Raw genomic sequence first — 27,414 nt, 5'->3', positions numbered from 1 at the left:
CCGGAATGAAGATTGCTGACAGCGCCAACGCGTGTTTTTCTGCCCAGAGGATGATTCTTGTTGCCTCTGACATTGCAGCTCTGCTCTTCATTCCGCCTTGTTGGTTTATTTAAGCCACTGTCGTTACATTGTCCGACTGCACTTGAATGGCTCGATTTCCCAGAAGATGGTCCGCTTGGAGAAGACCGTTGTAGACGGCTCTTAGTTCCAGAATGTTTATCAGCAGGCCGGCTTCCAGACTTGACCACCTTCCTTGGAAGGTTTTCCCCTTGAGTGACTGCGCCCAGCGACTTGCATCCGTGGTTAGATGGATCCAGTCCTGAATCCCGTACCTGAGGCCCCCTCCAGAAGGTGAGGTAATTGCAGCCACCAGAGGAGTGAAATCCTGGCCCATGGCGACAAACGTATTCTCTGGTGCATGTGTAGATGGGATCCCGACCACTTGTCCAGGAGATCCAATTGGACCTCACGTACTGCAGAGCCTCGTAAGAGGCCACCATCTTACCAGAAGGTGAATGCACTGATGAACCGATATTCGGGTTGGCTTCAGGACATACCGGACCATTGTTTGTATCACCAAAGCTTTTTCCTCTGGAATAAACATCCTCTGCACTTCCGTGTCGAGGATCATTCCCAGAAAGGACAATCTTCTGGTTGGTTCCAAATGTGATTTTGGAAGATTCAGGATCCAACCATGTTACCTGAAAAGCTGGGTCGTGAGAGCTATGGACCATAACAGCTTTTCCTTGGATGATGCTTTTATCAGCAGATCATCCAGATATGGAATTATGTTCAACCCGTCTGCGGAGGAGAACCATCATTTCCGCCATCACCTTGGTGAATACCCTCGTTGCTGTGGATAGGCCGAATGGCAGGGCCTGGAACTGAAAATGACAGTCCAACAGTGCAAATCGAAGATAAGCATGATGCGGCAGCCAAATCGGAACGTGGGAGGTACGCATACTTGATATCCAGGGATACCAGGAATTCCCCCTCCTCCAGACCTGATATCACTGCCCTTAGAGACCCCATTTTGAACTTGAACTCCCTCAGAAAGTGGTTTAGTGACTAAGTTCAGACTGGGTTTGACCGAACCATCCGGTTTCGGTACCATGAAAAGGTTCGAATAGTAGCCTTTGTTTTGCATCTGGGGAGGAACTGGTACGATAACCTGTGTCTCCACCAGCTTCTGAATGGCTCTCTGTAAGGTAGCCCTGTCTGCCGGCAAAACTGGCAAGCCTGATTTGAAGAACCGGTGAGGAGGGAGGTCTTGAAATTCCAGCCGGTACCCCTGGGATACAATATCTAGTACCCAGGGATCCAGGCCGGGCGACACCCAGATATGACTGAAATGTCCGAGTCTCGCCCCCACCGGCCCTACCTCCAGGCCGTGCTGTCCACCATCATGCTGAGGACTTTGGTGTACCAGAAGCAGGTTTCTGTTCCTGGGAAGAAAAAATCTACAAAGAAATATGAGTAGGCGCTGGTGTACTGGCTATGAGACACTGATGATATCAATACTGACTGCAGCTTCACTTATTTGAGGTGCTGAGCCTCAAAAAACAAAAATTAATAAAAACCACAGAGAGAAGCGCTGTCACTAAAGTATTAATATGTTTTATTAAAAATAACCTTATTCATATATAAAAATTATGAGAAAGCCTAAACATCCTGTGACTAAAAAATCTTTTAGCAGCAACACATCAAAACATGTAACAATTTGTATTCCTCACTAAGGTCTCCTTTGGAACAATGTGTCAATCTACCCTTTATATAATGTATGGTAACTCTTGTGATTAACAGGAATTCCTTAGAATAAGCTCCACGCGTGGGCTGATTGAAACCATATATTGGTAGAGGGTTTAAAAGTTCATCCGTGATGTATATAGGGATTATTCACATTGATGTCATCCGCTCCATTATTTGTGAAAATAAGAATTTACTTACCGATAATTCTATTTCTCGGAGTCCGTAGTGGATGCTGGGGTTCCTGAAAGGACCATGGGGAATAGCGGCTCCGCAGGAGACAGGGCACAAAAAAGTAAAGCTTTTACCAGATCAGGTGGTGTGCACTGGCTCCTCCCCCTATGACCCTCCTCCAGACTCCAGTTAGGTACTGTGCCCGGACGAGCGTACACAATAAGGGAGGCAATTTGAATCCCGGGTAAGACTCATACCAGCCACACCAATCACACCGTACAACTTGTGATCCAAACCCAGTTAACAGTATGATAACAGAAAGAGCCTCTTAAAGATGGCTCCTTAACAATATAACCCGAATTTGTTAACAATAACTATGTACAGTATTGCAGATAATCCGCACTTGGGATGGGCGCCCAGCATCCACTACGGACTCCGAGAAATAGAATTATCGGTAAGTAAATTCTTATTTTCTCTATCGTCCTAAGTGGATGCTGGGGTTCCTGAAAGGACCATGGGGATTATACCAAAGCTCCCAAACGGGCGGGAGAGTGCGGATGACTCTGCAGCACCGAATGAGAGAATTCCAAGTCCTCTTTTGCCAGGGTATCAAATTTGTAGAATTTTACAAACGTGTTTTCCCCCGACCACGTAGCTGCTCGGCAGAATTGTAATGCCGAGACCCCTCGGGCAGCCGCCCAAGATGAGCCCACCTTCCTTGTGGAATGGGCCTTAACAGATTTAGGCTGTGGCAGGCCTGCCACAGAATGAGCAAGTTGAATTGTGTTACAAATCCAACGAGCAATCGTCTGCTTAGAAGCAGGGGCACCCAACTTGTTGGGTGCATATAGTATCAACAGCGAGTCAGATTTTCTGACTTCAGCCGTCCTTGAAATGTATATGTTTAAGGCTCTGACAACGTCCAACAACTTGGAGTCCTCCAAGTCGCCAGTGGCCGCAGGCACCACAATAGGTTGGTTCAGGTGAAACGCTGATACCACCTTAGGGAGAAAATGCGGACGAGTCCTCAGTTCTGCCCTATCCGAATGGAAGATTAGATAAGGGCTTTTATAAGATAAAGCCGCCAATTCAGATACTCTCCTGGCGGAAGCCAGGGCCAGTAACATAGTCACTTTCCATGTGAGATATTTAAAATCCACCTTTTTCAATGGTTCAAACCAATGGGATTTGAGGAAATCTAAACTACATTTAGATCCCACGGTGCCACCGGAGGCACCACAGGAGGCTGTATATGCAGTACTCCTTTAACAAAAGTCTGTACCTCAGGAACTGAGGCCAATTCTTTTTGGAAGAATATTGACAGGGCCGAAATTTGAACCTTAATAGATCTCAATTTGAGACCCATAGACAATCCTGATTGTAGGAAATGTAGGAAACGACCCAGTTGAAATTCCTCCGTCGGAACACTCCGATCCTCGCACCACGCGACATATTTTCGCCAAATGCGGTGATAATGTTTCGCGGTGACTTCCTTCCTTGCCTTAATCAAGGTAGGAATGACTTCTTCTGGAATGCCTTTCCCTTTTAGGATCTGGTGTTCAACCGCCATGCCGTCAAACGCAGCCGCGGTAAGTCTTGAAAGAGACAGGGACCCTGTTGTAGCAGGTCCCTTCTCAGAAGTAGAGGGCACGGGTCGTCCGTGACCAACTCTTGAAGTTCCGGGTACCAAGTCCTTCTTGGCCAATCCGGAGCCACTAGTATTGTTCTTACTCCTCCTCACCGTATAATCTTCAATACCTTTGGTATGAGAGGCAGAGGAGGAAACACATATACTGATTTGTACACCCAAGGTGTTACCAGTGCGTCCACAGCTATTGCCTGTGGATCTCTTGACCTGGCGCAATACTTGTTCAGTTTCTTGTTGAGGCGAGACGCCATCATGTCTACCATTGGTCTTTCCCAACAGTTTATTAGCATGTGGAAGACTTCTGGATGAAGACCCCCCTCTCCCGGGTGAATATCGTGTCTGCTGAGGAAGTCTGCTTCCCAGTTGTCCACGCCCGGGAAGAACACTGCTGACAGTGCTATTACGTGATTCTCCGCCCAGCGAAGAATCTTGGCAGCTTCTGCCATTGCACTCCTGCTTCTTGTGCCGCCCTGTCTGTTTACATGGGCGACCGCCGTGATGTTGTCCGACTGAATCAACACCGGTTTTCCTTGCAGGAGTGGTTCCGCCTGGCTTAGAGCATTTTAGATTGCTCTTAGTACCAGAATGTTTATGTGAAGAGACTTTTCCAGGTTCGTCCATACCCCCTGGAAGTTTCTTCCTTGTGTGACTGCTCCCCAACCTCTCAGGCTGGCGTCCGTGGTCACCAGGATCAAATCCTGTATGCCGAATCTGCGGCCCTCCAATAGATGAGCCTTTTGCAACCACCACAGAAGATATACCCTTGTCCTTGGCGACAGGGTTATTCGCAGGTGCATCTGAGGATGCGACCCTGACCATTTGTCCAACAGATCCCTTTGGAAAATTCTTGCATGGAATCTGCCGAATGGAATTGCTTCGTAAAAAGCCACCATTTTTCCCAGGACTCTTGTGCATTGATGTACAGACACCTTTCCTGGTTTTAGGAGGTTCCTGACAGGTCGGATAACTCCTTGGCTTTTTCCTCGGGAAGAAAAACCTTTTTCTGAACCGTGTCCAGAATCATCCCTAGGAACAGCAGACGTATCGTCGGAAAACAGCTGCGATTCTTGGAATATTTAGAATCCAGTCGTGCCGTCGAAGAACTACTTTAGATAGTGCTCTTCCGACCTCCAACTGTTCTCTGGAACTTGCCCTTTTTAGGTCGTGCAAGTAAGGGATAATTTAGATGCCTTTTTTCTTTGAAGAAACATCTTTTCGGCCATTACCTTGGTAAAAAGGCCCGGGGTGCCGTGGATAATTCAAACGGCATCGTCTGAAACTGATATTGACAGTTCTGTACCACGAACCAGAGGTACCCTTGATGAGAAGGACAAAATTTGGACATGGAGGTAATCCTTGATGTCCAGGGACACCATATAGTCCCCTTTTTTCCGGTTCGCTATCACTGCTCTGAGTGACTTTATCTCGATTTGAACCTTTTATGTAAGTGTTCAAAACATTTTAGATTTAGACTATGTGTCACCAAGCCGTCTGGCTTCAGTACCACAATATAGTGTGGAAAAATAATACCCTTTTCCTTGTCGTAGGAGGGGTACTTTGATTATCACCTGCTGGATATACAGCTTGTGAATTGTTTCCAATGCTGCCTCCCTGTTGGAGGGAGCCGTTGGTAAAGCAGACTTCAGGAACCTGCGAGGAGAAGATGTCTCGACTCTCCAATCTTTACCCCTGGGATAATACTCGTACGATCTAGGGGTCAACTTGCGAGTGATCCCACTGCGCCCTGAGACTCTTGAGACTACCCCCCCACCTTGAGTCCGCTTGCACGGCCCCAGCGTCATGCTGAGGACTTGGCAGACGCGGTGGAGGGCTTCTTTTCCTGGGAAAGGGCTGCCTGCTGCAGTCTACTTCCCTTACCTCTATGTCTGGGCAGATATGACTGGCCTTTTGCCTGCATGCCCTCATGGGAAAGGAAAGATTGAGGCTGAAAAGACGGTGTCTTTTTTAGCTGAGATGTAACTTGGGGTAAAAAAGGTTGGATTTCCCAGCTGTTGCTGTGGTCCCCAGGTCCGATGGACCGACCCCCAAATAACTCCTTCCCTTTATACAGCAATACTTCCATCTGCCGTATGGGATCTGTATCACCTGACCACTGTCGTGTCCCTGACATCTTCTGGGAGATATGGACAACGCACTTATCTTGATGCCAGAGAGCAAATATCCCTCTGTGCATCTCACATACATATATATAGAATGCATCCTATTAAATGCTCTACATGAATAAAATATTTTCAGTCAGGGAATCCGACCAAGCCAACCCAGCACTGCATCTCCAGGCTGATGGCGATCGCTGGTCGCAGTATAACCACCGTATGTGTGTATATACTTTTTAGGATATTTTTCCAGCTTCCTATCAGCTGGCTCCTTGAGGGCGGCCGTATCTGGAGACGGTAACGCCACTTGATAAGCGTGTGAGCGCCTTATCACCCTAAGGGGTGTTTCCCAACGTACCCTAATTTCTGGCGGGAAAAGGTATAACGCCAATATTTGCTATCGGGGTAACCCTACGCATCATCACACACTTCATTTTATTTTATCTGATTCAGGAAAAACTACAGGTAGTTTTTTCACTCCCACATAATACCCTTTCTTGTGGTACTTGTAGTATCAGAAACACGTAACACCTCCTTCATTGCCCTTAACGTGTGGCCCTAATGAGAAATACGTTTGTTTATTCACCGTCGACACTGTATTCAGTGTCCGTGTCTGTGTCTGTGTCGACCGACTGAGGTAAATGGGCGTTTTTAAAACCCCTGACGGTGTTTCTGAGACGCCTGGACCGGTCCTAATAGATTGTCGGCCGTCTCATGTCGTCAACCGACCTTGCAGCGTGTTGACATTCTCACGTAATTCTCTAAATAAGCCATCCATTCCGGTGTCGACTCCCTAGAGAGTGACATCACCATTACAGGCAATTTCTCCGCCTCCTCACCAACATCGTCCTCATACATGTCGACACACACGTACCGACACACAGCACACACACCGGGAATGCTCTGACAGAGGACAGGACCCACTAGCCCTTTGGGGAGACAGAGGGAGAGTCTGCCAGCACACACCAAAAACGCTATAATTATATAGGGACAACCTTATATAAGTGTTTCTCCCTTATAGCATCTTTTATATATATACAATATCGCCAAAATCAGTGCCCCCCCTCTCTGTTTTAACCCTGTTTCTGTAGTGCAGTGCAGGGGAGAGCCTGGGAGCCTTCTCTCCAGCTTTTCTGTGAGAGAAAATGGCGCTGTGTGCTGAGGAGATAGGCCCCGCCCCTTTATCGGCGGGCTCGTCTCCCGCTATTTTTGAAGTTAGGCAGGGGTTAAATATCTCCATATAGCCTCTGTGGGCTATATGTGAGGTATTTTTTGCCTCTAATAAGGTTTTTATTTGCCTCTCAGAGCGCCCCCCCCAGCGCTCTGCACCCTCAGTGACTGTTGTGTGAAGTGTGCTGAGAGGAAAATGGCGCACAGCTGCAGTGCTGTGCGCTACCTTTATGAAGACTCAGGAGTCTTCAGCCGCCGATTTTGGACCTCTTCTCTCTTCAGCGTCTGCAAGGGGGCCGGCGGCGCGGCTCCGGTGACCATCCAGGCTGTACCTGTGATCGTCCCTCTGGAGCTTGTCCAGTAGCCAAGCAGCAAATCCACTCTGCACGCAGGTGAGTTCACTACTTCTCCCCTAAGTCCCTCGTTGCAGTGATCCTGTTGCCAGCAGGACTCACTGTAAAGTAAAAAACCTAAGCTAAACTTTCTCTAAGCAGCTCTTTAGGAGAGCCACCTAGATTGCACCCTTCTCGTTCGGGCACAAAATCTAACTGGAGTCTGGAGGAGGGTCATAGGGGGAGGAGCCAGTGCACACCACCTGATCTGGTAAAAGCTTTACTTTTTTGTGCCCTGTCTCCTGCGGAGCCGCTATTCCCCATGGTCCTTTCAGGAACCCCAGCATCCACTTAGGACGATAGAGAAATCCCTATTTAGCTCTTATTTCTCAATAATGCCGTCCAGAATTGACCAGCTTTTCTTCTGAAGCTTATAATTGCACAATAACAGATTAAGCATGTGACGCTATTTTGGAGTCTGTTATTATACTTAACCCAACTTATGCAATGGGCAACAATTGTGTTATGTCCGTAGGGCGCCGGCTGCCCGCTCTATGACACTGCATTAGAATGTGCAGGGCTTGTGGGAAATAATAGATATAACGCTCACAGTCTCATTCAGAACGGCATGAAAATTCAAAGGCTATAATGCTCTCTCACCACTTTCCATCAAGCTTCACCTGGAGCACACTGCTAGCTGTCATAAGCTGAATCTCCGTTTGGTGCGGTGAGCCAAATGCCTCTTCCTGGGAACCTGCCGCAGCAGGTTTCTTGGATTTTGGCCATCCTCCTCTAAAGAAGGTGTTGGACGGTTTGGCCTTTCTTGGTTTAGCAACACGAAAGGATTGTGATGCAGGTGAAGAAAACGGTTTCTTCACAGCAGGTGCAGCTGAGGGAAGAAAAGGTGACTTACCCGCTGTAGCCGTGGAGATCCATGTATCCAAAACTTCCCCAAAGAGAGCATGACCTGTGTAGGGTAGGGTCTCCACACCTCTCCTGGATTCTGCGTCGGCAGACCACTGGCGCAGCCAGTCCTCGACGAGCTGAGACAGACATTGAAGAAATTCCTGCAGCCATTGAACCCAGGTCCTTCATGGATTCTACCATAAATCCTGCAGAATCCTGAATGTTATGTATAAACAATTCTACGTCAATTTTATCCATAACATCCAAATCCTCAAGTAACGTGCCTGACCACTTTACTATAGCTTTGGAAATCCATGCACAGGCAATAGTGGCCGTAGTATCGCCCCTGAAGCTGTGTATATGGATTTGAGCGTAGTACCAATTTTGCGATCAGCCGGCTCCTTTAAGGCGGCAGATCCTGGAACAGGTAAAAACACCTTTTTTGAGAGTCTGGATACAGACACGTCCACTATGGGTGGGTTTTCCCATTTTTTTCTATCTTCCTCAGGGAAGAGAAAAGAAACCAGAACCCTTCTAGGGATCTGGAATTTTTTCTCTGGGTTTTCCCATGCTTTCTCAAATATAGCATTTAATTCTTTGGACGCAGGGAAGGTTAGCGAGCCTTTCTTATTGTCAGTGAAGTAAGCCTCCTCAACCTGCTCCGGTATTGTATCTGCAATATTAAACACCCCTTATAGCCTCTCTCATCAACTGCACCCCTTTAGCAAGAGATGCAGCCCCCCCCTAAGCACATCCCCATCGCCGTCTGCCGTGTCAGAGTCGGTATCCTTGTCATCCTGCATAATCTGTGCAAGAGCACGTTTATGGGAACCTCCTGAGGGGGGCCCTGAGGTAACAGAACCGGACCAAACTGCCACATAGTTCTGTAAAACCTGAGTTGCAGTTTCATTCTGTGCAACCCTAGTAGAAATCATGGATTTGATAGAGGATAACCATTCAGGCTCCCTTGCTGGTATCTGCGCTAAAACAGTGCAATCCTGATTACATGGAATGGGATCATCCAGAGAGGACATATCCTCTGCAGCATATGACACAGAGTCCCTGGACATCGCTTAATGGAGACCACAGACACTCCACACACACACAGGGGAGGACAGACAGAGTTTCACCCCCAAGAATGGCAAGAGAGAGACAGAGATTGGAATCAACCCACACACAGCGCTTTCCAGGTATAGGGAGACCCTAAACCAGCGCCGACTGTGTACCGGAATAGGTTACACAGTCTTTACACAGCCTCCCCCCATTCTACAACCCCCTGGTACCGTGAGAGATAGCTGGAGTTGCTCTGGAGGGATTGCACATCACTGACAGCGTTTCTGCAGGCAGGAAAATGGCGCTGAATGCTGCTGGGTCCGCTCTGAGACGCTCCGCCCTCTTAATGGCACTGTCTTCCCGCTCTTCATAGGATTATACCGGCCCAAGGTTTTATGCTGGCAGAGATCTCGGGACCCCGACAGGCTGTGTGACCAGTGTAGGGTGTAGGCGCTGGCTCAGGGCGCCCCTCACAGCGCCACACTATGTACCGCTGAGCCCCGGAGCGCAGTTAGTACTGCGCTCCATACCCTGTTGCCGCCATCTTCACACCGACTCCCCGCTTGCTAGGGTAGCCGGTGACTAACTCGCCACCGATCTTCTGGCTCTGTAAGGAGGTGGCGGCATGCTGCGGGGTGAGCGATCCCATGTGGCGGGGAACATTCGATACCCTCAGGAGCTCAGTGTCCTGTCAGCGGAGATAGTGGTTCAGACCCCGCAGGGCAGACACTACTCCCCGCCTTAGTCCCACGAAGCAGGGAGGCTGTTGCCAGCAGCCTCCCTGTAAAATAATAAACTCTAAAATAAACTTTACTAAAGAAGCGCTATAGAACTCCCCTAGCTGTGACCGGCTCCTCCGGGCACATTTTCTAAACTGACTCTGGTAGGAGGGGCAGAGAGGGAGGAGCCAGCCCATACTCTCAAAGTCTTAAAGTGCCAGTGGCTCCTAGTGGATCCGTCTATACCCCATGGTACTAATATGGACCCCAGCATCCTCTAGGACGTAAGAGAAATGGTATTTCACTACTGTGAATCCTTTCTCCCCCTCTTTCTATGTATGGAATGATTTTGATCAGTTGGAAGCTTGAGGAAACCAGATACACTGTGTGAAGGTGGATGCGGATGGCACTTTGACTCCGAACCTATCGTCATAAGCAATTGGAGTTTTGGAATGATTGTGGTTATTTGGAAGGACACGTGCTATATATGTATTAGGTGACTGATCTCTGCCCTGAAGTTTGTGCTAGGTTACATTCTTGTTGCTAAGCATTATTCATATGTTTAAGAACTTTTATTTTATACGGTACATGGCAAGAGTTGTATCAGAATACAAGAAAAAACAAATTTGGGGCTCAAAGTCAAGGGATGACTTAAGATCTCTGCAGTCAAGGTTAATATTTTGGTCCAAAAGGGAATGAGTGCAATTCCCACCACATATGGAACAGAGAACCTGTATCCCTGGGACAACTCCAGCAGAGACTGGACACAGTGTAAATATATTTGTGAATTTTAACTTGGCAAAAATTCCAATCTGGTTAACACCTTATATTGGTTCTCCAACAGCACTGGTTGACAACGTGGAAAACCTTCTCCAAAATCAGTGTGGTATATTATGTCGACCGTCATCATGTCAACATTCAGTCAAAATGCTGACAGGAACCAAGTCAACATTACAGAATGTACTGTAGACATAACATCCATGGTGGCCGAGCGGTCACTTACTTGATCCCAGTGGCAACAGTGCCCTCTGGGTCCCGGCGGACACTTGAGGAGCAAATCAGGTGGAGACATCGGACAAGATGTGTTCTGGTCAGTACTATTTTTTCCTAATCCCTTCCAGATAGAACTTTTAGAAAGTATAGGAGATAGATTTGAAGCGCTCCAAAGATAAACAGCGCATAGAAAATTGCCCCTCAGGCACTAGCAGCAACGAGTAGAGCGTACTGCTCTCCTGTTTGTACTATCCCGCTAAGAGGCTGCTGCTACTTCAAAGGTCCTGCACCGGAGTCCGGTTCCGGAACCTGATTGTCCAGTAAAACCCAGATCCACCAGGGTGTTCCCAGGACCTTTGTACTCGTTGCTGCTAGTGCCTGGGGGGGGGATTTTCTATGCGCTTTTTATCTTCTATGTTTGTAAGTATGATGTATTATTAAATCCACCTTCTTTAAAATTATACTTTGCACTATTGTATCCTTTCTTGTGTACCCCTTTATGAGCTAAATCAGCTCAGTTTTATATATGAAGGGGTCACAGTCTATTACAGATTCCATCAGAAGGAACCACTGGAATACCATCTGCTATTTGTGATACCAGAAAATTTTTATTTTTTTTTCTATTTATTTATCACTGTGTGGTGAAAATAATTTGGTGTGCTTCCAATTTCTTATACATTTTGAAAGTTCTGTTATTTTGGTGCTTTTGGGATGCACTATAAGATTTAGATTACAGCTGCGTCATTGATTTTATTGCAGATTATCTCATAATACCTACTTTGCTATCTAATCCCTACCAAACAGGCCATTCATCAGTACCTAAGTGCTGGCATTCTGAGAATGGCAACATTTCCCATGTCGATTTTCTATCTGGATACCTTCCAAAACCACTCTCACTTATTTCAATGGTAGTTCATTATCTCACAATTCTACATAATGGGAGGGGATATTTGTAAATGTATTTAATAAAATCTATTAATGTCAGGGTAAAAGAACCCTTGCATTAATGCACTTAAGTTGTCTCAAGCTCGACATGAGCCTATGAAAGTCGCCCATGTAATATATAGACCGCTTTAAAAGTATTTTTCTTCTTTAACACTTTAATGGTTTGATATCAATCACAAAACAACACTGATATCAAACCATTAAGATGAAAGGGGAAAAAGGGTAGATAAATACATAGGGGTATATTTACTATAGCTAAAAATTAAAAGTAGTGATGTTGCCCATAGCAGCCAATCAGATTCTGTTTATCATTTTTTAGGGTTCAAGAGAGAAATGATAGAAAGAATCTGACTGGTTCTATGGGCAACATCACCACTTTCATTTTTAAAAGCGTTAGTAAATTTACCCAACAGAATTTTGTTTTACTAAACACTATATAAATTTTCACAGATGTGGTTTGTTAGGCAGTGTAACTTACTGGTCACTATGGGGCAGATGTATTAAGCCTTGGAGAGTGATATATTGGAGACAGATAAAATACCAGACAGTCAACTCCTAACTGCCATCTTCAAACACAGCGTGTTACATGGTAGTTAGGAGCAGTGGCGGATGTTGACTAGGGGGTGAATTCAATTGCAGGCGAGAAATTCTGAAAACTCCACGATGCAAGGTTTTTTCTGCAGCTGCAGGGTTTTTTCCGCAGCTGCAGAGTTTTGCTATTCAATTAGAAGACTGAAAATAAGATGCAGTGGTCTTTTTTTCCGCATCTCTACAACAAGTCTGATTTTTCCTAAAATCGTTATTTTTTGGGGGGGAAAAATCACTAGAACTTGCTCTGGGACTCTTGTGGTACATCCCCACCCCCCTACCCGATGACTAATTAAGCAATTGGAAGTTTCCAATTCGCTCACTTAGGAGCCGATTTAATTGTTTAACCCCTGTGGCTACCACTAGGGGCACAAACTGGAGCAATTCAAATATTGCTCTGTTTAGATGCCCAACAGCTGCGGGGATGACATTTCTTATTGCAGCCTCCTGAGGTGCGAGAGGAAATGTGCGCTAAGTTGGCACTTTGGGCGTCTGAACGGGAGTTTGGACACCCAAAGCTAGACTTTAGATGGGTTTAGTCGTTTTAGGCGGCTAAACCCTGTCTGTTTGGGCGCAACACGTGCAGGTGCTACAACTGAATTGTGACAATTGTTTGGGAGTCTAAATATTCCCATTTAGACAGGAAAATTAGATGCCCTAATTGGATCGGCACCTTTGTGTGTAATTACTCACCTTTCAAAGCGTTCCTCCAGCAGCTGTGAATATAATGGATGAGTGAGAGTGTGTGTGTGTCATGCTCCTGGAGACAGCAGAGAACTACACCTCCCAGCAGTCCCGTCCCAATGGGAAGATGGAGGGAGACCAATGAGCCACGGTGAAATAACTTTTTTTTTTTACATTTTATTTTCACATGCCAAAAGAGCTTATAACCCCCGAGACAACTTTTTTTTGTTTTTATTGGTATCGGGAGCACGCATATTCGCAGTAATCCAAAATTTTAAGCAAGGTCCACAAGATTTTTCACTTTGCAAAACCTTGGGCCCAACTGAATTTCCCATAGGGTAGGGCTGGCCAAACCAGTCCTCGAGATCTACAAACAGTTCACATTTTCCAGACCACCTAGCCAGTAGCAGATCTTGCTACGGGCACACAGGATTCTTGCCCGGGGCGCCGCCTTCCAGAGGGCGCCGGAGCCATCCGGAGGGCGCCGCACCATGGAAAGATCCACTACTGTTTGGCAGTGCCCCCCGCTGTGAAGGGAACTAGACGCTACCCGTCTAGTTTCCCTTCGTGGAGAGGACCTTTGCTGTGCGCGATTACGTCATCGCGCACCGCACAGCATTGTGGGACTGGCACAGACGCTAGGGGTCATAATTGACCTCTAGTGTCTATCTATGCTGTGCTATGGGAGAGACGTTATGACGTCTCTCCCATAGATCCGAGGAGCGGAGCCAGCAGAGGTCAGCAGCAGTCGGGAATCAGGAGCGGGGATAGTAAGTATTCATTTTTTTTTATTATGTAAGTGGCACTACTCTACAGGGGCAAAACTCTACAGGGGGCGTAACTGACCACGCCCCTGTATGAAGCCATGCCCCTATTTTCACCCGGGGCGCCACAAGGCCTAGAACCGGCCCTGCACCTAGCTGATGCACAGGTGTAGTCATTACTAATTAAGATGAGCCTCATTCATTCCTAATGGGCCCTACACACTGGCAGATAAAACAGAACGATATGAACGTACTCGTTCATATTGTTCTGTGTGTAGGCACCAACAATTAAAGATGTGCAGCCCCGCAGGCCAATATGGACGATATTGTCCATATTGGCATGCAGTGCTATGGAGCTGGGTGACACCCCCCCCGCCACCGGGTCGCCCGTCGGTTGTATTCGCCGTCTGGCAGCTCGGCGGCGGATCGATGTGTGTGTAGGGCCCATAACTGACAATTCTACAGATCTCTAGGAGGCCTGGAAAACATGAACTGTAGGTAGTTCTCGAGGACCGGTTTGGCCAGCCCTGTCCTCGGGGATATAGCCTATCCACAACAAGTAAAATCTCTCTACACTTTATCACTCTCTAAGGCTTAGTACATACCCACCTATATATGCCTTACACAGGAGTAATGCCGCACACAACGCCATACCTTGGTTCCCCCTAAGCGAAGCACCTCGGCCAGCGTAAAGCCGCCTTCTGTGTCCTCCCCAATGTCTGCGTCATCCCCCAGATCCATGGCCTCGGCGCCCCGATCACGACCCGGCTTCATGAAAGCCTTCATGGCTGCCGCTGCGTACAGTGTGTAGACTGGGGCTGAGCAGCAGCTGGGGAAGCAGCGTGGTGCGACTGTACACCGGAAACGCACGCGTCCTGTCTTAGCTGTAACACAAACACATCGCCAAACATCACATAACAAGCACAGGACATCACATATTTTCCTATCATACATGTACTACTATAACACACCTATAATGAGACACCAGTGCCCGGTAATGGTCTAACAGCGAACCCAGTTTAACATTAATTATGTATCTGCCAGGACCTGGCCAGCGGGGTCAAAGGGTGCAGAGACACATGCTGCAGTCTGATCGTGAGTACAGCCGCTTCCGGGGTTCTGTTCCTATGTGTGTGTGTGTGTGTGTGTGTGAGATGATTCCTGTGAGGCGCTGCCTCTTGGGGCTGGGATGCCGCATACTGGGCAGCGGGATTCCCGGGCTACAGCGGGGGCGAATGGGTGTGATTCCCTTGACATCTGGTAAGCACTGCAGCAGCCCACTTTCCCTCCCGTGCTCAAAGCTGCTGTGTGTTGATTCTGCTTATGTCTCTGGATGCTTCATGTGGGCACTATAGAAAAAATGTTATTATAAGTGGAATATTAAGATAATATCATAGCCTGAGGCGCTGTAAGGTGCTACAGTGGGTGCGCTTTATTTAAATGTGTCTAACAGCTGGTAAATGTATGAAGCAGTGATAAAAGTGGAGAAGTTGCCATGGCAACCAATCAGCATTGCAGTAACATTTATAATTTGCATACTATAAAATTATACAGAGCAGCTGATTGTCATGGGCAACTTCTCCACTTTTATCACTGCTTCATACATTTACCCCCATGTTATCTGTGACTACTGTACTATACAATTGTATCTGAAAGCGGATGGGTATATGTGACCGGAGGTCAGGAGGCCGCTGGTCACAATACCGACGGCGGCCTCCTGGCATTTAGATCCCGGGGGGGGAGGAGGTAACAAAGCCCCTTGCGGGCTCAGTGGCTGCTCTGTTTCCACTTTATGGGTGTCGTGGACACCCACGAGTCGGAATAGGCCCTGTTGGTCAGCATGCCGACCATCGGATAGTGAGGGGACGGGATGTAGGTGCCTGGTGTTGTGAGCGCCAGTCACATAGCTACATCTCATTTGAAAGACACTGTTGCCAGATAATTGGAGGTTTCCCTGCCATGATAAAACTGAGCAACACAATATATTCAGTAGCAAAGGTTTATGACACAATGGGGCATATACATCATGAAAATATTGTGGAATTCACAATTTTTTCGACATTCATTATGCCCCCAGCATAAAATGATCACCTCCGAAAAACTGTTTGTTGTTTTTTTTTTGTTTTTTTTTGTTTTTTGCTAAGACTGTTTTTCGGAAGCTGGGTACACACTGGCAGATATATCTGCAGTTCAATCGATCTGCCAATGTTGGTTGTTCATATATCTGCAGATATGTTGTCCATTTGCTGTGTTGCACAGCAAATGCTGTATATCTGTGGAAGACGTTTTTCACAGACTATGGGGGGTGTGCAATTAGTTCTGATCATTTCAGAACTAATTAATTCACCCACATGAGTATTCAATTAGGGCCATTTTCAGCTGTTTTGAAGACATTTTCGCCAATACCTTTTTTATTAAGTGAAAGGCCATTGGCGAAAAATGCCTAAAAATCAGCGAAAATGGCCCGCATTTTTGATGGAAAACAAGTGGATTTGCCGATCCACGAGTTATCCGCCCCTGCCTAGGCGAAAATCCGACCCTGCCATTGCATAGGGCGAATCTCCATTCGCACTAAAAACAGCGAAAATGCTCATTTTTTTTTTCACCTAGGCAAACTGACGCTCATTTCACCCAGCGGTGAAATCATCGATCTAACTAGATGTGGCTAATCTAGTACCGGCAATTGCGATGCGTGCTATTGATATGGGGCATACACACGGAGAGATCCGTGAATTAATTTCTAAGCAATCTAGTCAGATTGCTTAGAAATTAACCACAGATCTCTCTGTGTGTACCTCCCTTTAGGTTTAGCAAATTTACCCCATATTTTCTTGTACACACCTGCAGATCGGCAAAAGATATATTGGCCGATCAATTGATTGGCCAATATATCTGTCAGTGGGTACCCAACATTATGCTGGGCACACACCTACAGATATCTCTGCAGATCAATTGATCTGCAGATACATCTAAAGCCGGATCGGGCAGTGTGCTGTGCATACACACTTCCTTCATCAACGCCCGCCCAGTTCAGCTGTCAGTCACCGCTGGCTGCTGCAGCTTGTGTACAGGTGCTCGGCTGAGTGCCCGTACACACACACACCAACATGCCAATATATCTAACGCACATTGTGCGTTGGCTGTGCAGCAGGGCCGACGCAATATGTCTGTGAACGACGGAGTTCACAGACATATCGCTCGTACACACTGGCAGACAGACCAGCGATCTATCAGCTGTTGAAGAGCACGTCCAATATATCAGCCAGTGTGTACGCACCTTTAGACTTTTCTCCTGCTTGTCCATTACAATGAACAGCACTGATCCGCAGTCCCCCCGATGTCTGCTCCCTCCAGCACCTTCACAAGTGGCGGCTCCGGTCACAAGCAGTTTCCAGTGCAGGCGCTCCTTCCGCGTATCCCTAGCATCCTCACCAGCCCCACGGACGAGGGGAGGGGGAGCTCTGTGGGGGCAGGGGTATAAGCTATGTGCCCGCAGCCTGGGGTCCTGCCCACAGCATCTGCCTGTGTCTCTGCTCCTGCCCGCATCCTCTGCACCTGTGGATCCTCTGCCGCAGCCTGGCTTCTGTCCTCTCCACTGCAGCAGTGCAAGTCCTCTGACCAACAGCCCGGCTTTTGTTCTCTGCCTCACAGTCCGGATCTGCCCACTCCCATCACCAGCATCACTTCTGCAGAGTCTGCGTTGAGTGCACCGGCTCTGTAGAAAAAAATAAGTTAAATATATATTATATACACATACAGTTGTGCTCATAAGTTTACATACCCTAGCAGAATTTGTGATTTTCTGGCCATTTGTCAGAGAATATGAATGATAACTCACAAACCTTTCTTTCACTCATGGTTAGTGGTTGGGTGAAGCCATTTATTGTCAAACAACTGTGTTTACTCTTTTTAAATCATAATGACAACAGAAACTACCCAAATGACCCTGATCAAAAGTTTACATACCACTGAGATTTTGGCCTGATAACATGCACACAAGTTGACACAAACGGGTTTCAATGGCTACTAAAGGTAACCATCCTCACCTGTGATCTGTTTGCTTGTAATCAGTGTATGTGTATAAAAGGTCAGTAAGTTTCTAGACTCCTGAAAGACCATTGCATCTTTCATCCAGTGCTGCACTGACGTGTTGGATAAATGAATAAACGATGGGGGTTTAGTTAGTGAATTGGCCAATGCACGGAAGCCTGCATACCGCTCCACGGTACCCCACCTTCATGCAGGTCCTACACTATCACCAAATCATCTAAATTAAAACCTGGCAACTGTATCTCATAATATAACTGCAAAAATGCCCACTTGGTGTAAGGTATACCTGCCATGAACTGCATGGCTTTTAAAGGTACACTAGTCACCTGACACTGGCTAATCATTTACTAAAGGGCAGCTGACACAGGTTTAAGATAATTGGGGTGCATGAACAGAGTTTGTGGCCACAGTTAATGAGTTAACCAGGGGTTAACCCTAAAATATACCAGCATATAGAAAACCACAGCACTCGCCACCCCAGAAGTGGGGTGCAGTATCCGCACTCGCCACTCATAGGGTGGGGTGCATGTAGCCCATGGCCACCTACTCAAAAATATAGAAACAAAAAGTACAGCACTCACCAAAATAAGCTCAATTATCCTCACAACATCTATGGATAAATGAATAAACGATGGGGGTTTAGTTAGTGAATTGGCCAATGCACGGAAGCCTGCATACCGCTCCACGGTACCCCACCTTCATGCAGGTCCTACACTATCACCAAACTGCATTTTTGCAGTTATATTATGAGATACAGTTGCCAGGTTTTAATTTAGATGATTTGGTGATAGTGTAAGGCCTCTGTATATTTCCAGGTCGTTTAAATAACCCAACGCGTTTCGTCCCTTTAGTTGGACTTCTTCAGGGGTATATATCTAATCAGAAGTTATTATTACGAGAAATGATCGATTCCCATCCTCAGAAAATATAGAAATGTTGTCTTGTGTTAGTGTCAGTCTCTCTAACAATATAATATGTGTGTTTGTATATAAGCACCCCAACCACTTCTGCTGCTCCCAAGTGACTGCCACTACCGCTGCTGCCGTTCAAGCTGCTCCCGACAGACTCCCATTGCTCCCGACTGACTGCTGCAGGGTTGGACTGGACCACTGGGGAAACCCCCAGTGTGCCCCAGTGCCAGTGGGCTCTCCCCTTCCTTAGGGATCTGGTTCCAGATTGTGCACTTAAATTACACATTACATTATACTGCACAGTACTATGGAGTAATTCCTACAGTGCATCTCTGTTATCAATCTGGTACATTATCATGCATGCACTAGCAGTATTTACTATTTCTCTGACGTCCTAGTGGATGCTGGGTATTCCGTAAGGACCATGGGGAACAGCGGGCTCCGCAGGAGACTGGGCACTCCAAAAGAAAGATTAGGTACTATCTGGTGTGCACTGGCTCCTCCCTCTATGCCCCTCCTCCAGACCCCAGTTAGAATCTGTGCCCGGCCCGAGCTGGTTGCTCACTAGGGGCTCTCCTGAGCTCCTAGTAAAGAAAGTATTTGTTAGGTTTTTTATTTTCAGTGAGATCTGCTGGCAACAGACTCACTGCTACGAGGGACTAAGGGGAGAAGAAGCGAACCTACCTGCTTGCAGCTAGCTTGGGCTTCTTAGGCTACTGGACACCATTAGCTCCAGAGGGATCGAACACAGGCCCAGCCTCGGTCGTCTGGTCCCGGAGCCGCGCCGCCGTCCCCCTTACAGAGCCAGAAGCAAGAAGAACAGCCTAAGAAAGCACCGTATTATTAGGTACAGTCCTTTCGGCCTCAGAAAAGCAAGCGGGTCAAAGGCGCTTCCTTTCTGCCCAGAGGCAAGGGAAGAGGGAAAAAGCTGCACCAGACAGCCAGTTCCCAGGATCAAAAATCTTCCCCCGCTTCCTCTAAGTCCACCGCATGACGCTGGGGCTCCACAGGCGGAGCCAGGTGCGGTGGGGGCGCGTCTCCGGAACTTCAGCGACCAGTGGGCTCGCTCACAGGTGGATCCCTGGGTTCTGCAAGTAGTATCACAGGGATACAAGCTGGAGTTCGAGGCGACTCCCCCACGCCGTTACCTCAAATCAGACTTGCCTGCTGCCCTCGGAGAAAGGGAGGTAGTACTGGCTGCAATTCACAAGCTGTATCTTCAGCAGGTGATAATCAGGGTAGCTCTTCTTCAACAGGGACGGGGTTACTATTCCACAATGTTTGTGGTACCGAAACCAGACGGTACGGTGAGACCCATTCAAAAGACTGTCATTACCAATTCCAGACGTTGCTGTTTGGTCTGTCCACGGCACCGCGGGTATTTACCAAGGTAATGGCCGAAATGATGATGCTCCTCCGAAAGAAGGGAGTCATGATTATTCCGTACTTGGACGATCTCCTTATAAAGGCGAGGTCCAAAGAGCAGTTGCTAGTCAGCGTAGCACTATCTCAGGAAGTGCTGCATCAGCACGGCTGGATTCTGAATATCCCAAAGTCGCAGCTGATTCCTGCGACGCGTCTGCTGTTCTTGGGCATGATTCTGGACACAGAACAGAAGAAGATCTTTCTCCCGGAGGAGAAGGCCCAGGAATTATCATCTCTGGTCAGGGACCTCCTGAAACCAAAGCAGGTGTCGGTGCATCACTGCATGCGAGTCCTGGGAAAGATGGTAGCTTCTTACGAAGCAATTCCCTTCGGCAGATTCCATGCGAGGATCTTCCAGTGGGATCTGTTGGACAAGTGGTCCGGATCGCATCTCCAGATGCATAGGTTAATCACCCTGTCCCCGAGGGCCAGGGTGTCTCTGCTGTGGTGGCTGCAGAGTGTTCATCTGCTCGGAGGCCGCAGATTCGGCATACAGGACTGGGTCCTGGTGACCACGGATGCAAGCCTCCGAGGTTGGGGGGCAGTCACCCAGGGAAGAAACTTCCAAGGACAATGGTCGAGTCAGGAAACTTCCCTACATATAAATATTCTGGAACTAAGGGCCATTTACAACGCCCTGAGTCAAGCAGAACCCCTGCTTCAAAACCAACCGGTTCTGATTCAGTCAGACAACATCACAGCGGTCGCCCATGTAAACCGCCAGGGCGGCACAAGAAGCAGGGTGGCAATGGCAGAAGCCACAAGGATTCTTCAATGGGTGGAGAATCACGTGATAGCACTGTCAGCAGTGTTCATTCCGGGAGTGGACAACTGGGAAGCAGACTTCCTCAGCAGGCACGACCTCCACCCGGGAGAGTGGGGACTTCATCCAGAAGTCTTCCAGCTGATTGTAAACCGTTGGGAACGGCCACAGGTGGACATGATGGCGTCCCGCCTAAACAAAAAGCTTAAAAGATATTGCGCCAGGTCAAGGGACCCTCAGGCGATAGCTGTGGACGCTCTAGTGACACCGTGGGTGTACCAGTCGGTTTATGTGTTCCCTCCTCTTCCTCTCATACCCAAGGTACTGAGGATAATAAGAAGGAGAGAAAGAAAGAGAACTATACTCATTGTTCCGGATTGGCCAAGAAGAGCTTGGTACACCGAACTTCAAGAAATGATCTCAGAGGACCCATGCCCTCTGCCGTTCAGACAGAACCTGCTGCAGCAGGGGCCCTGTCTGTTCCAAGACTTACCGCGGCTGCGTTTGACGGCATGGCGGTTGAACACCGGATCCTGAAGGAAAAGGGCATTCCGGAGGAAGTCATTCCTACGCTGATTAAAGCTAGGAAGGATGTGACCGCAAAACATTATCACCGCATATGGCGGAAATATGTTGCTTGGTGTGAGGCCATGAAGGCCCCAACGGAGGAATTTCGGCTGGGTCGATTTCTGCACTTCCTACAGTCAGGGGTGACTATGGGCCTCAAATTGGGTTCCATTAAGGTCCAGATTTCGGCTGTCGATTTTCTTCCAAAAAGAACTGGCTTCACTGCCTGAAGTTCAGACATTTGTTAAAGGAGTGCTGCATATTCAGCCCCCTTTTGTGCCTCCAGTGGCACCTTGGGATTTCAACGTGGTGTTGGATTTCCTAAAGTCGCATTGGTTTGAGCCACTTAAAACCGTGGAGCTAAAATATCTCACGTGGAAAGTGGTCATGCTGTTGGCCTTGGCTTCGGCCAAGCGTGTATCAGAATTGGCGGCTTTGTCATGTAAAAGCCCTTATCTGATTTTCCATATGGATAGGGCGGAATTGAGGACTCGTTCCCAATTTCTTCCTAAGGTGGTATCAGCGTTTCATTTGAACCAACCTATTGTGGTGCCTGCGGCTACTCGGGACTTGGAGGATTCCAAGTTGCTGGACGTAGTCAGGGCCCTGAAAATCTATGTTTCCAGGACGGCTAGAGTCAGGAAAACTGACTCGCTATTTATCCTGTATGCACCCAACAAGCTGGGTGCTCCTGCTTCAAAGCAGACTATTGCTCGCTGGATCTGTAGCACGATTCAACTTGCACATTCTGCGGCTGGACTGCCGCATCCTAAATCTGTAAAAGCCCATTCCACGAGGAAAGTGGGCTCTTCTTGGGCGGCTGCCCGAGGGGTCTCGGCTTTACAACTTTGCCGAGCTGCTACTTGGTCGGGTTCAAACACATTTGCAAAATTCTACAAGTTTGATACCCTGGCTGAGGAGGACCTTGAGTTTGCTCATTCGGTGCTGCAGAGTCATCCGCACTCTCCCGCCCGTTTGGGAGCTTTGGTATAATCCCCATGGTCCTTACGGAGTACCCAGCATCCACTAGGACATCAGAGAAAATAAGAATTTACTCACCGGTAATGCTATTTCTCGTAGTCCGTAGTGGATGCTGGGAGCCCGTCCCAAGTGCGGACTCTCTGCAATACATGTATATAGTTATTGCGTAACTAAAGGGTTTTGTTATGAGCCATCTGTTCATGAGGCTCATTATTGTTTTCATACTGTTAACTGGGTATAGTTATCACAAGTTGTACGGTGTGATTGGTGTGGCTGGTATGAGGCTTACCCTGGATTCCAAATCCTTTCCTAGTAATGTCAGCTCTTCCGGGCACAGTTTCCCTGGCTGGGGTCTGGAGGAGGGGCATAGAGGGAGGAGCCAGTGCACACCAGATAGTATCTAATCTTTCTTTTGGAGTGCCCAGTCTCCTGCGGAGCCCGCTGTTCCCCATGGTCCTTACGGAGTACCCAGCATCCACTACGGACTACGAGAAATAGAATTACCGGTGAGTAAATTCTTATTATATTATGCACTCGCCAATGGTCCGCTAAGCATCTAAACATGGGCCACTACCACTGCATTCCCCCAGTGGGCCCTTCATGCCCCAGTCCGACACTGGCAACATGGGTACGCGCATGGTGTTGCCAATCTGGCAACACATATCGGTGGCCCAGGAGGTAAACTGAAAATGTCAGTGAGAGTTAGAGCCTGCAATAACAGGCTGTATATTGTGGAGATAGCTGGTAATAGCAGTAGCCTGGTGGTATGCACAGTGGATGGGGTCCACAACAAATGGAGGGAGGTGCAAAAATATGGCTGTACAAATACACGCAATATGAAAAAATGTATAGGACATGAAAAAAATATATAATAAAAATGAAATTAAAAATGTAAAAAAAAATGTATATAATAATCTAATTTCATTTTTATTATTTATTTTTTTAATATTTGGAACAAACAAATGTATAGTACGTCCTCTAGTCCATACCTCAATTCCCAACTGTTAAGGCCAGTACTGACGGGAGAAATGTGTGCTGAGCGATCTTAACACAGACCGCTCAGCACACATCTCTCCCCCTGCTCAGCACAGCCCGATGTGTGCTGAGCGAGGGGGGGCGACGACAGGGGGCCGCTCACTTCACACAGCACTGAAGTGAGCGACCCGCTAGATTGAGCCTGCATGCAGGCTCAATCTAACCCCGGTGATAGCAACGTGCGGGGCCGCGCATCGCTATCGCTGGGGGGCATACACTCGACAGATCCGTGCTGAAAATCTAAGCAATCTAGTCAGATTGCTTAGATTTTAAGTACGGATCTCTTCTTGTGTACCCCTTTAATCTCTTCCCACTCCCAATCCTCCAGTTTTGTCTGCAGAAGTAGCAGCACTAGTGATGCAAAGTGCACACATTTAACACTTTGCCAAGTGTGAAGGAGGAGGTGGAGCCAGCCAAGTGACACTTTCTAATTTCAGCAACAACTAAGGGGCCCTATACACGGGAGAGATGTGTGCTGAGCGAACCGCTCAGCACAGCGTGATGTGTGCTGAGCGTGCGGGGGGAGACGGGGTGGGGGGGCACTCATTTCACCCAGCTGGTGAAATGAGCGACCCGCTAGATTGGCCTGCACGGCAGGCCAATCTAGCACCAGCGATAGCGCTGCGCTGATACAGCCACAGCTCTGCTCCGTCTCCGCTCCACTCAGAAAGCTGCTGATTAGGGAAACCAAAGCAGCCTTTTCTGTCACCGCTCCGGTTTTCATCATCAGCAGTCAGTGGATCGGGTTGTGGCGGCCAAGGGAAACATTTACGCTGCTCCCCCTGCCCAAGTGCCCATTGTGAGAGGCAGCCTGGCAGGCACTGACAGTAGTTCCCGGTGACATCACCCGCAGCCTGCCATGATGGCACATGTATGTGGCATAGTGAGGACTAGGGAGCCTTCCATTGCACCACCATCATAGGTAGATGGTTAACGGCGACGGCATTTGATCTACCAGCATTGATCTGGGCATGACTGTAACAAGAGATATGAGTGATCTCTCTTTCGTTACAGCCTTGATGAATGAGGCTGACACTTAAAATTGAGAAATAGCATTGAAATAATAGCAAAAAATCAGTTTTAAGTGATCATGAATAAGCCCCAATATCTTTCTGCTATTATAGGTTCTGCAGTCTTTGGATGGTTTCATCATTATAATGCCAAGAAGGCATTATTGTTCTGTATTGTTTGTCAGTTTATTATTTTTGTTTGTTGGATTGGTGAGTCCTATAATTAAAAATAAAAGTTATGTTTTAACATATGTTAAGAGTATCCCAGCAAATAGAGTTCTCTTTTTTTAACTGATGCATTCTATCAATGTTCCATTACTCTTGGGGGAATGCACGTATTACTAATGGTGTTTTCTCTAGCATCCATAAGGGATATTGGGGAGAACTAGTACAATGGGGTATAGACTGGTCCAAAGGAGCCGGTGCACTTTAAATTTCTTCAACTGGGTGTGCTGTGCTGTCCCCTCCCCTCTATGCCCCCTCCCACAGGCAGTTTAGAAAAAAGTGCCCTCGGGAGAGGATGCACATCTCTGCAGCTACAGAGAGTTTTCTTCAATTCTTCATTTAAAACTTATTACTTATTTTTTTCGGCATGCTGTCTGGGTAACAGCATACCTCCACCGTGGGAGTTAGGGAAGATGGTCACCGGCCTTACGAGGTGCAGAGCCTCATCCCCGCTGCAGGAGCACTGTTCCCAGGGGCTGTTTGTTCAGCAGGGCACTGCTTCTTTGCTGTCACAGTTGCAGCACGCCGCACACCCATAACGCTGCCTGAAGTTGTGACCGGTGGTGAGTACACACCGGGGCCCCGGTTTCAAAGTGCGGCAGACCACATGCGCGGCGTACAGGACCCTCCCTGGGGGTCCCACTAAGATCCCCAGTGTGTAAACTGGCACAAAAATGCAGAACTGAGCACTTGTGTGAGGTTTTAGACTGTTTGGAGATTTTGCCAGTATAAATAATATGATTAGTTCCGGCGCCATTGGGGGGGGGAGCTTCCTCAGAGCGGGACCAGGGAGTTTTCGGCACCATCCTCTGCTTACAGAAGCCATCAGCAGCACACACTCAGTACTTCCTGCCTCACAGACACGCTGGAAACCGGTACAGGGTGTAGCAAAAGGGGGAGAGCCGCTTGTGTACACTGTCCTGTGTCTAATTAGGACTGTGGGGCAGATGTATTAACCTAGAGAAGGCATAAGGAAGTGATAAACCAGTGATAAACCAGTGATAAATGCAAGGTGATAAACACCAGCCAATCAGCTCACATATGTAAATAAACATTATCACCTTGCACTTAACACTGCTTTATCACTGGTTTATCACTTCCTTATGCCTTCTACAGGTTAATACATCTACCACTGTATTTTATAGTGTTTAACGTGAATTACAGAGCTGAAAGCCTCACTGGGTCTGTGCAGCTCAGGGTGTGCTGAGGTCCTCTCTATGTGTCTCCGCTCACATACAGTAGGGCAGGCTTGCATTTTCTCCTTCATCCACTAGGGGCCACTGGAGTGCAGATACAATGGGGATATAGTAGGCAGTAACTGGGAGCTGGCACTTTAAATTTATAACCATGTGACTAGCTCCTCCCCTACTATGTCCCCCCTCCAAGCCAGTCTTATTTTAGTTCCCGAGTGAGCTGGTCACTTGGCTCTTCTCTGAAGAGTTTTTTTATTTCTTTTTATTATTTTTTCTTATTCTTTCTTACACACACAGACTGGCAGCTTTGCCACTGCCAGTCTGCACCGCGGGAGGCTGCCGGCGGGGTCCCATCGCAGCTGCGTGCGGCTCGGGATGGGCCCCGGCTGAAGGAGACACTGAGCTCTCCAGAGCTGGCCGGACACCGCTGCGTGCGGCGCGTGTCGGGGCCGCTCCGTCGGCAGAAGATTCCGGCAGCACGGCAGCGGTAAGTAACAGTGGCCGGACACCGCTGCGTGCGGCGCGTGTCGGGGCCACTCCGTCGCCAGAGGCCGGACACCGCTGCGTGCGGCGCGTGTCGGGGGCCACTCTATCATCTGCAAACAGTGGTGAGTAAACACCCCCCCTCCACATTGTTGTACAGGTTGAGTATCCCATATCCAAATATTCCGAAATACGGAATATTCCGAAATACGGACTTTATTGAGTGAGAGTGAAATAGTGAAACCTTTGTTTTTTTGATGGCTCAATGTACACAACCTTTGTTTAATACACAAAGTTATTAAAAATATTGTATTAAATGACCTTTAGGCTGTGTGTATAAGGTGTATATGAAACATAAATGAATTGTGTGAATGTAGACACACTTTGTTTAATGCACAAAGTTATAAAAAATATTGGCTACAATGACCTTCAGGCTGTGTGTATAAGGTGTATATGTAACATAAATGCATTCTGTGCTTAGATTTAGGTCCCATCACCATGATATCTCATTATGGTATGCAATTATTCCAAAATACGGAAAAATCCGATATCCAAAATACCTCTGGTCCCAAGCATTTTGGATAAGGGATACTCAACCTGTATTACATTGCTAAGCCATGTTTAGTTTGCAGTGCCCACATATGCTATATGGAGAGAGGCTGTAGTGTAGTGGACTAATGCTATAGATTCCTAGGCACTCATACTAATTTGTAATACTTTTATTCCAGTCATACCCTGTCTGGAGTGGGTCAGGGTTAAGACTAGAGGCGCCTTTTCTAGTTTAAAATCGGCGCCATTGAGGGGGGGCGGAGCTTCATCCCGTTCTGTAAAGCGGGCTCAGCTCTCCCCGGGCAGCGGGTAAGTTTGAATTACGCGCCATTACGGGGGGCGGCGCTAACTCCCGCTCTGTAGAGCGGGCTCAGCGGTTTGGTTTA

At 47.7% G+C, this 27,414-nt stretch overlaps 2 protein-coding genes across 4 annotated transcripts in view; one reads left to right on the top strand and one right to left on the bottom strand.

Annotated features, from left to right (window-relative positions):
• Positions 1 to 14,900, bottom strand: part of CEBPZ (CCAAT enhancer binding protein zeta) — a 118,317-nt gene extending 103,417 nt beyond the window's left edge. The window contains exons 1-2 of the mRNA XM_063917575.1: positions 14,808 to 14,900; positions 14,491 to 14,720 (exon numbers count right to left, since the gene is read on the bottom strand). Coding sequence (XP_063773645.1) covers positions 14,491 to 14,622 — 132 coding nt within the window. The 5' untranslated portion in view covers positions 14,623 to 14,720; positions 14,808 to 14,900. The remainder of the gene's footprint in view (positions 1 to 14,490; positions 14,721 to 14,807) is intronic.
• Positions 13,137 to 27,414, top strand: part of NDUFAF7 (NADH:ubiquinone oxidoreductase complex assembly factor 7) — a 133,096-nt gene continuing 118,818 nt past the window's right edge. Inside the window, exon 1 of one of the 3 annotated variants that reach the window (XM_063917578.1) lies at positions 13,137 to 13,223. In XM_063917578.1, the coding sequence (XP_063773648.1) occupies positions 13,214 to 13,223 (10 nt within the window). In that variant the 5' untranslated portion in view covers positions 13,137 to 13,213. The other 2 variants (XM_063917577.1, XM_063917576.1) reach the window with 2 other exon arrangements.

The sequence above is a fragment of the Pseudophryne corroboree genome, chromosome 4 (assembly GCF_028390025.1).
Source record: "Pseudophryne corroboree isolate aPseCor3 chromosome 4, aPseCor3.hap2, whole genome shotgun sequence".
NCBI lineage: Eukaryota > Metazoa > Chordata > Amphibia > Anura > Myobatrachidae > Pseudophryne > Pseudophryne corroboree.
This window is presented reverse-complemented; position numbering and strand designations above follow the sequence as displayed.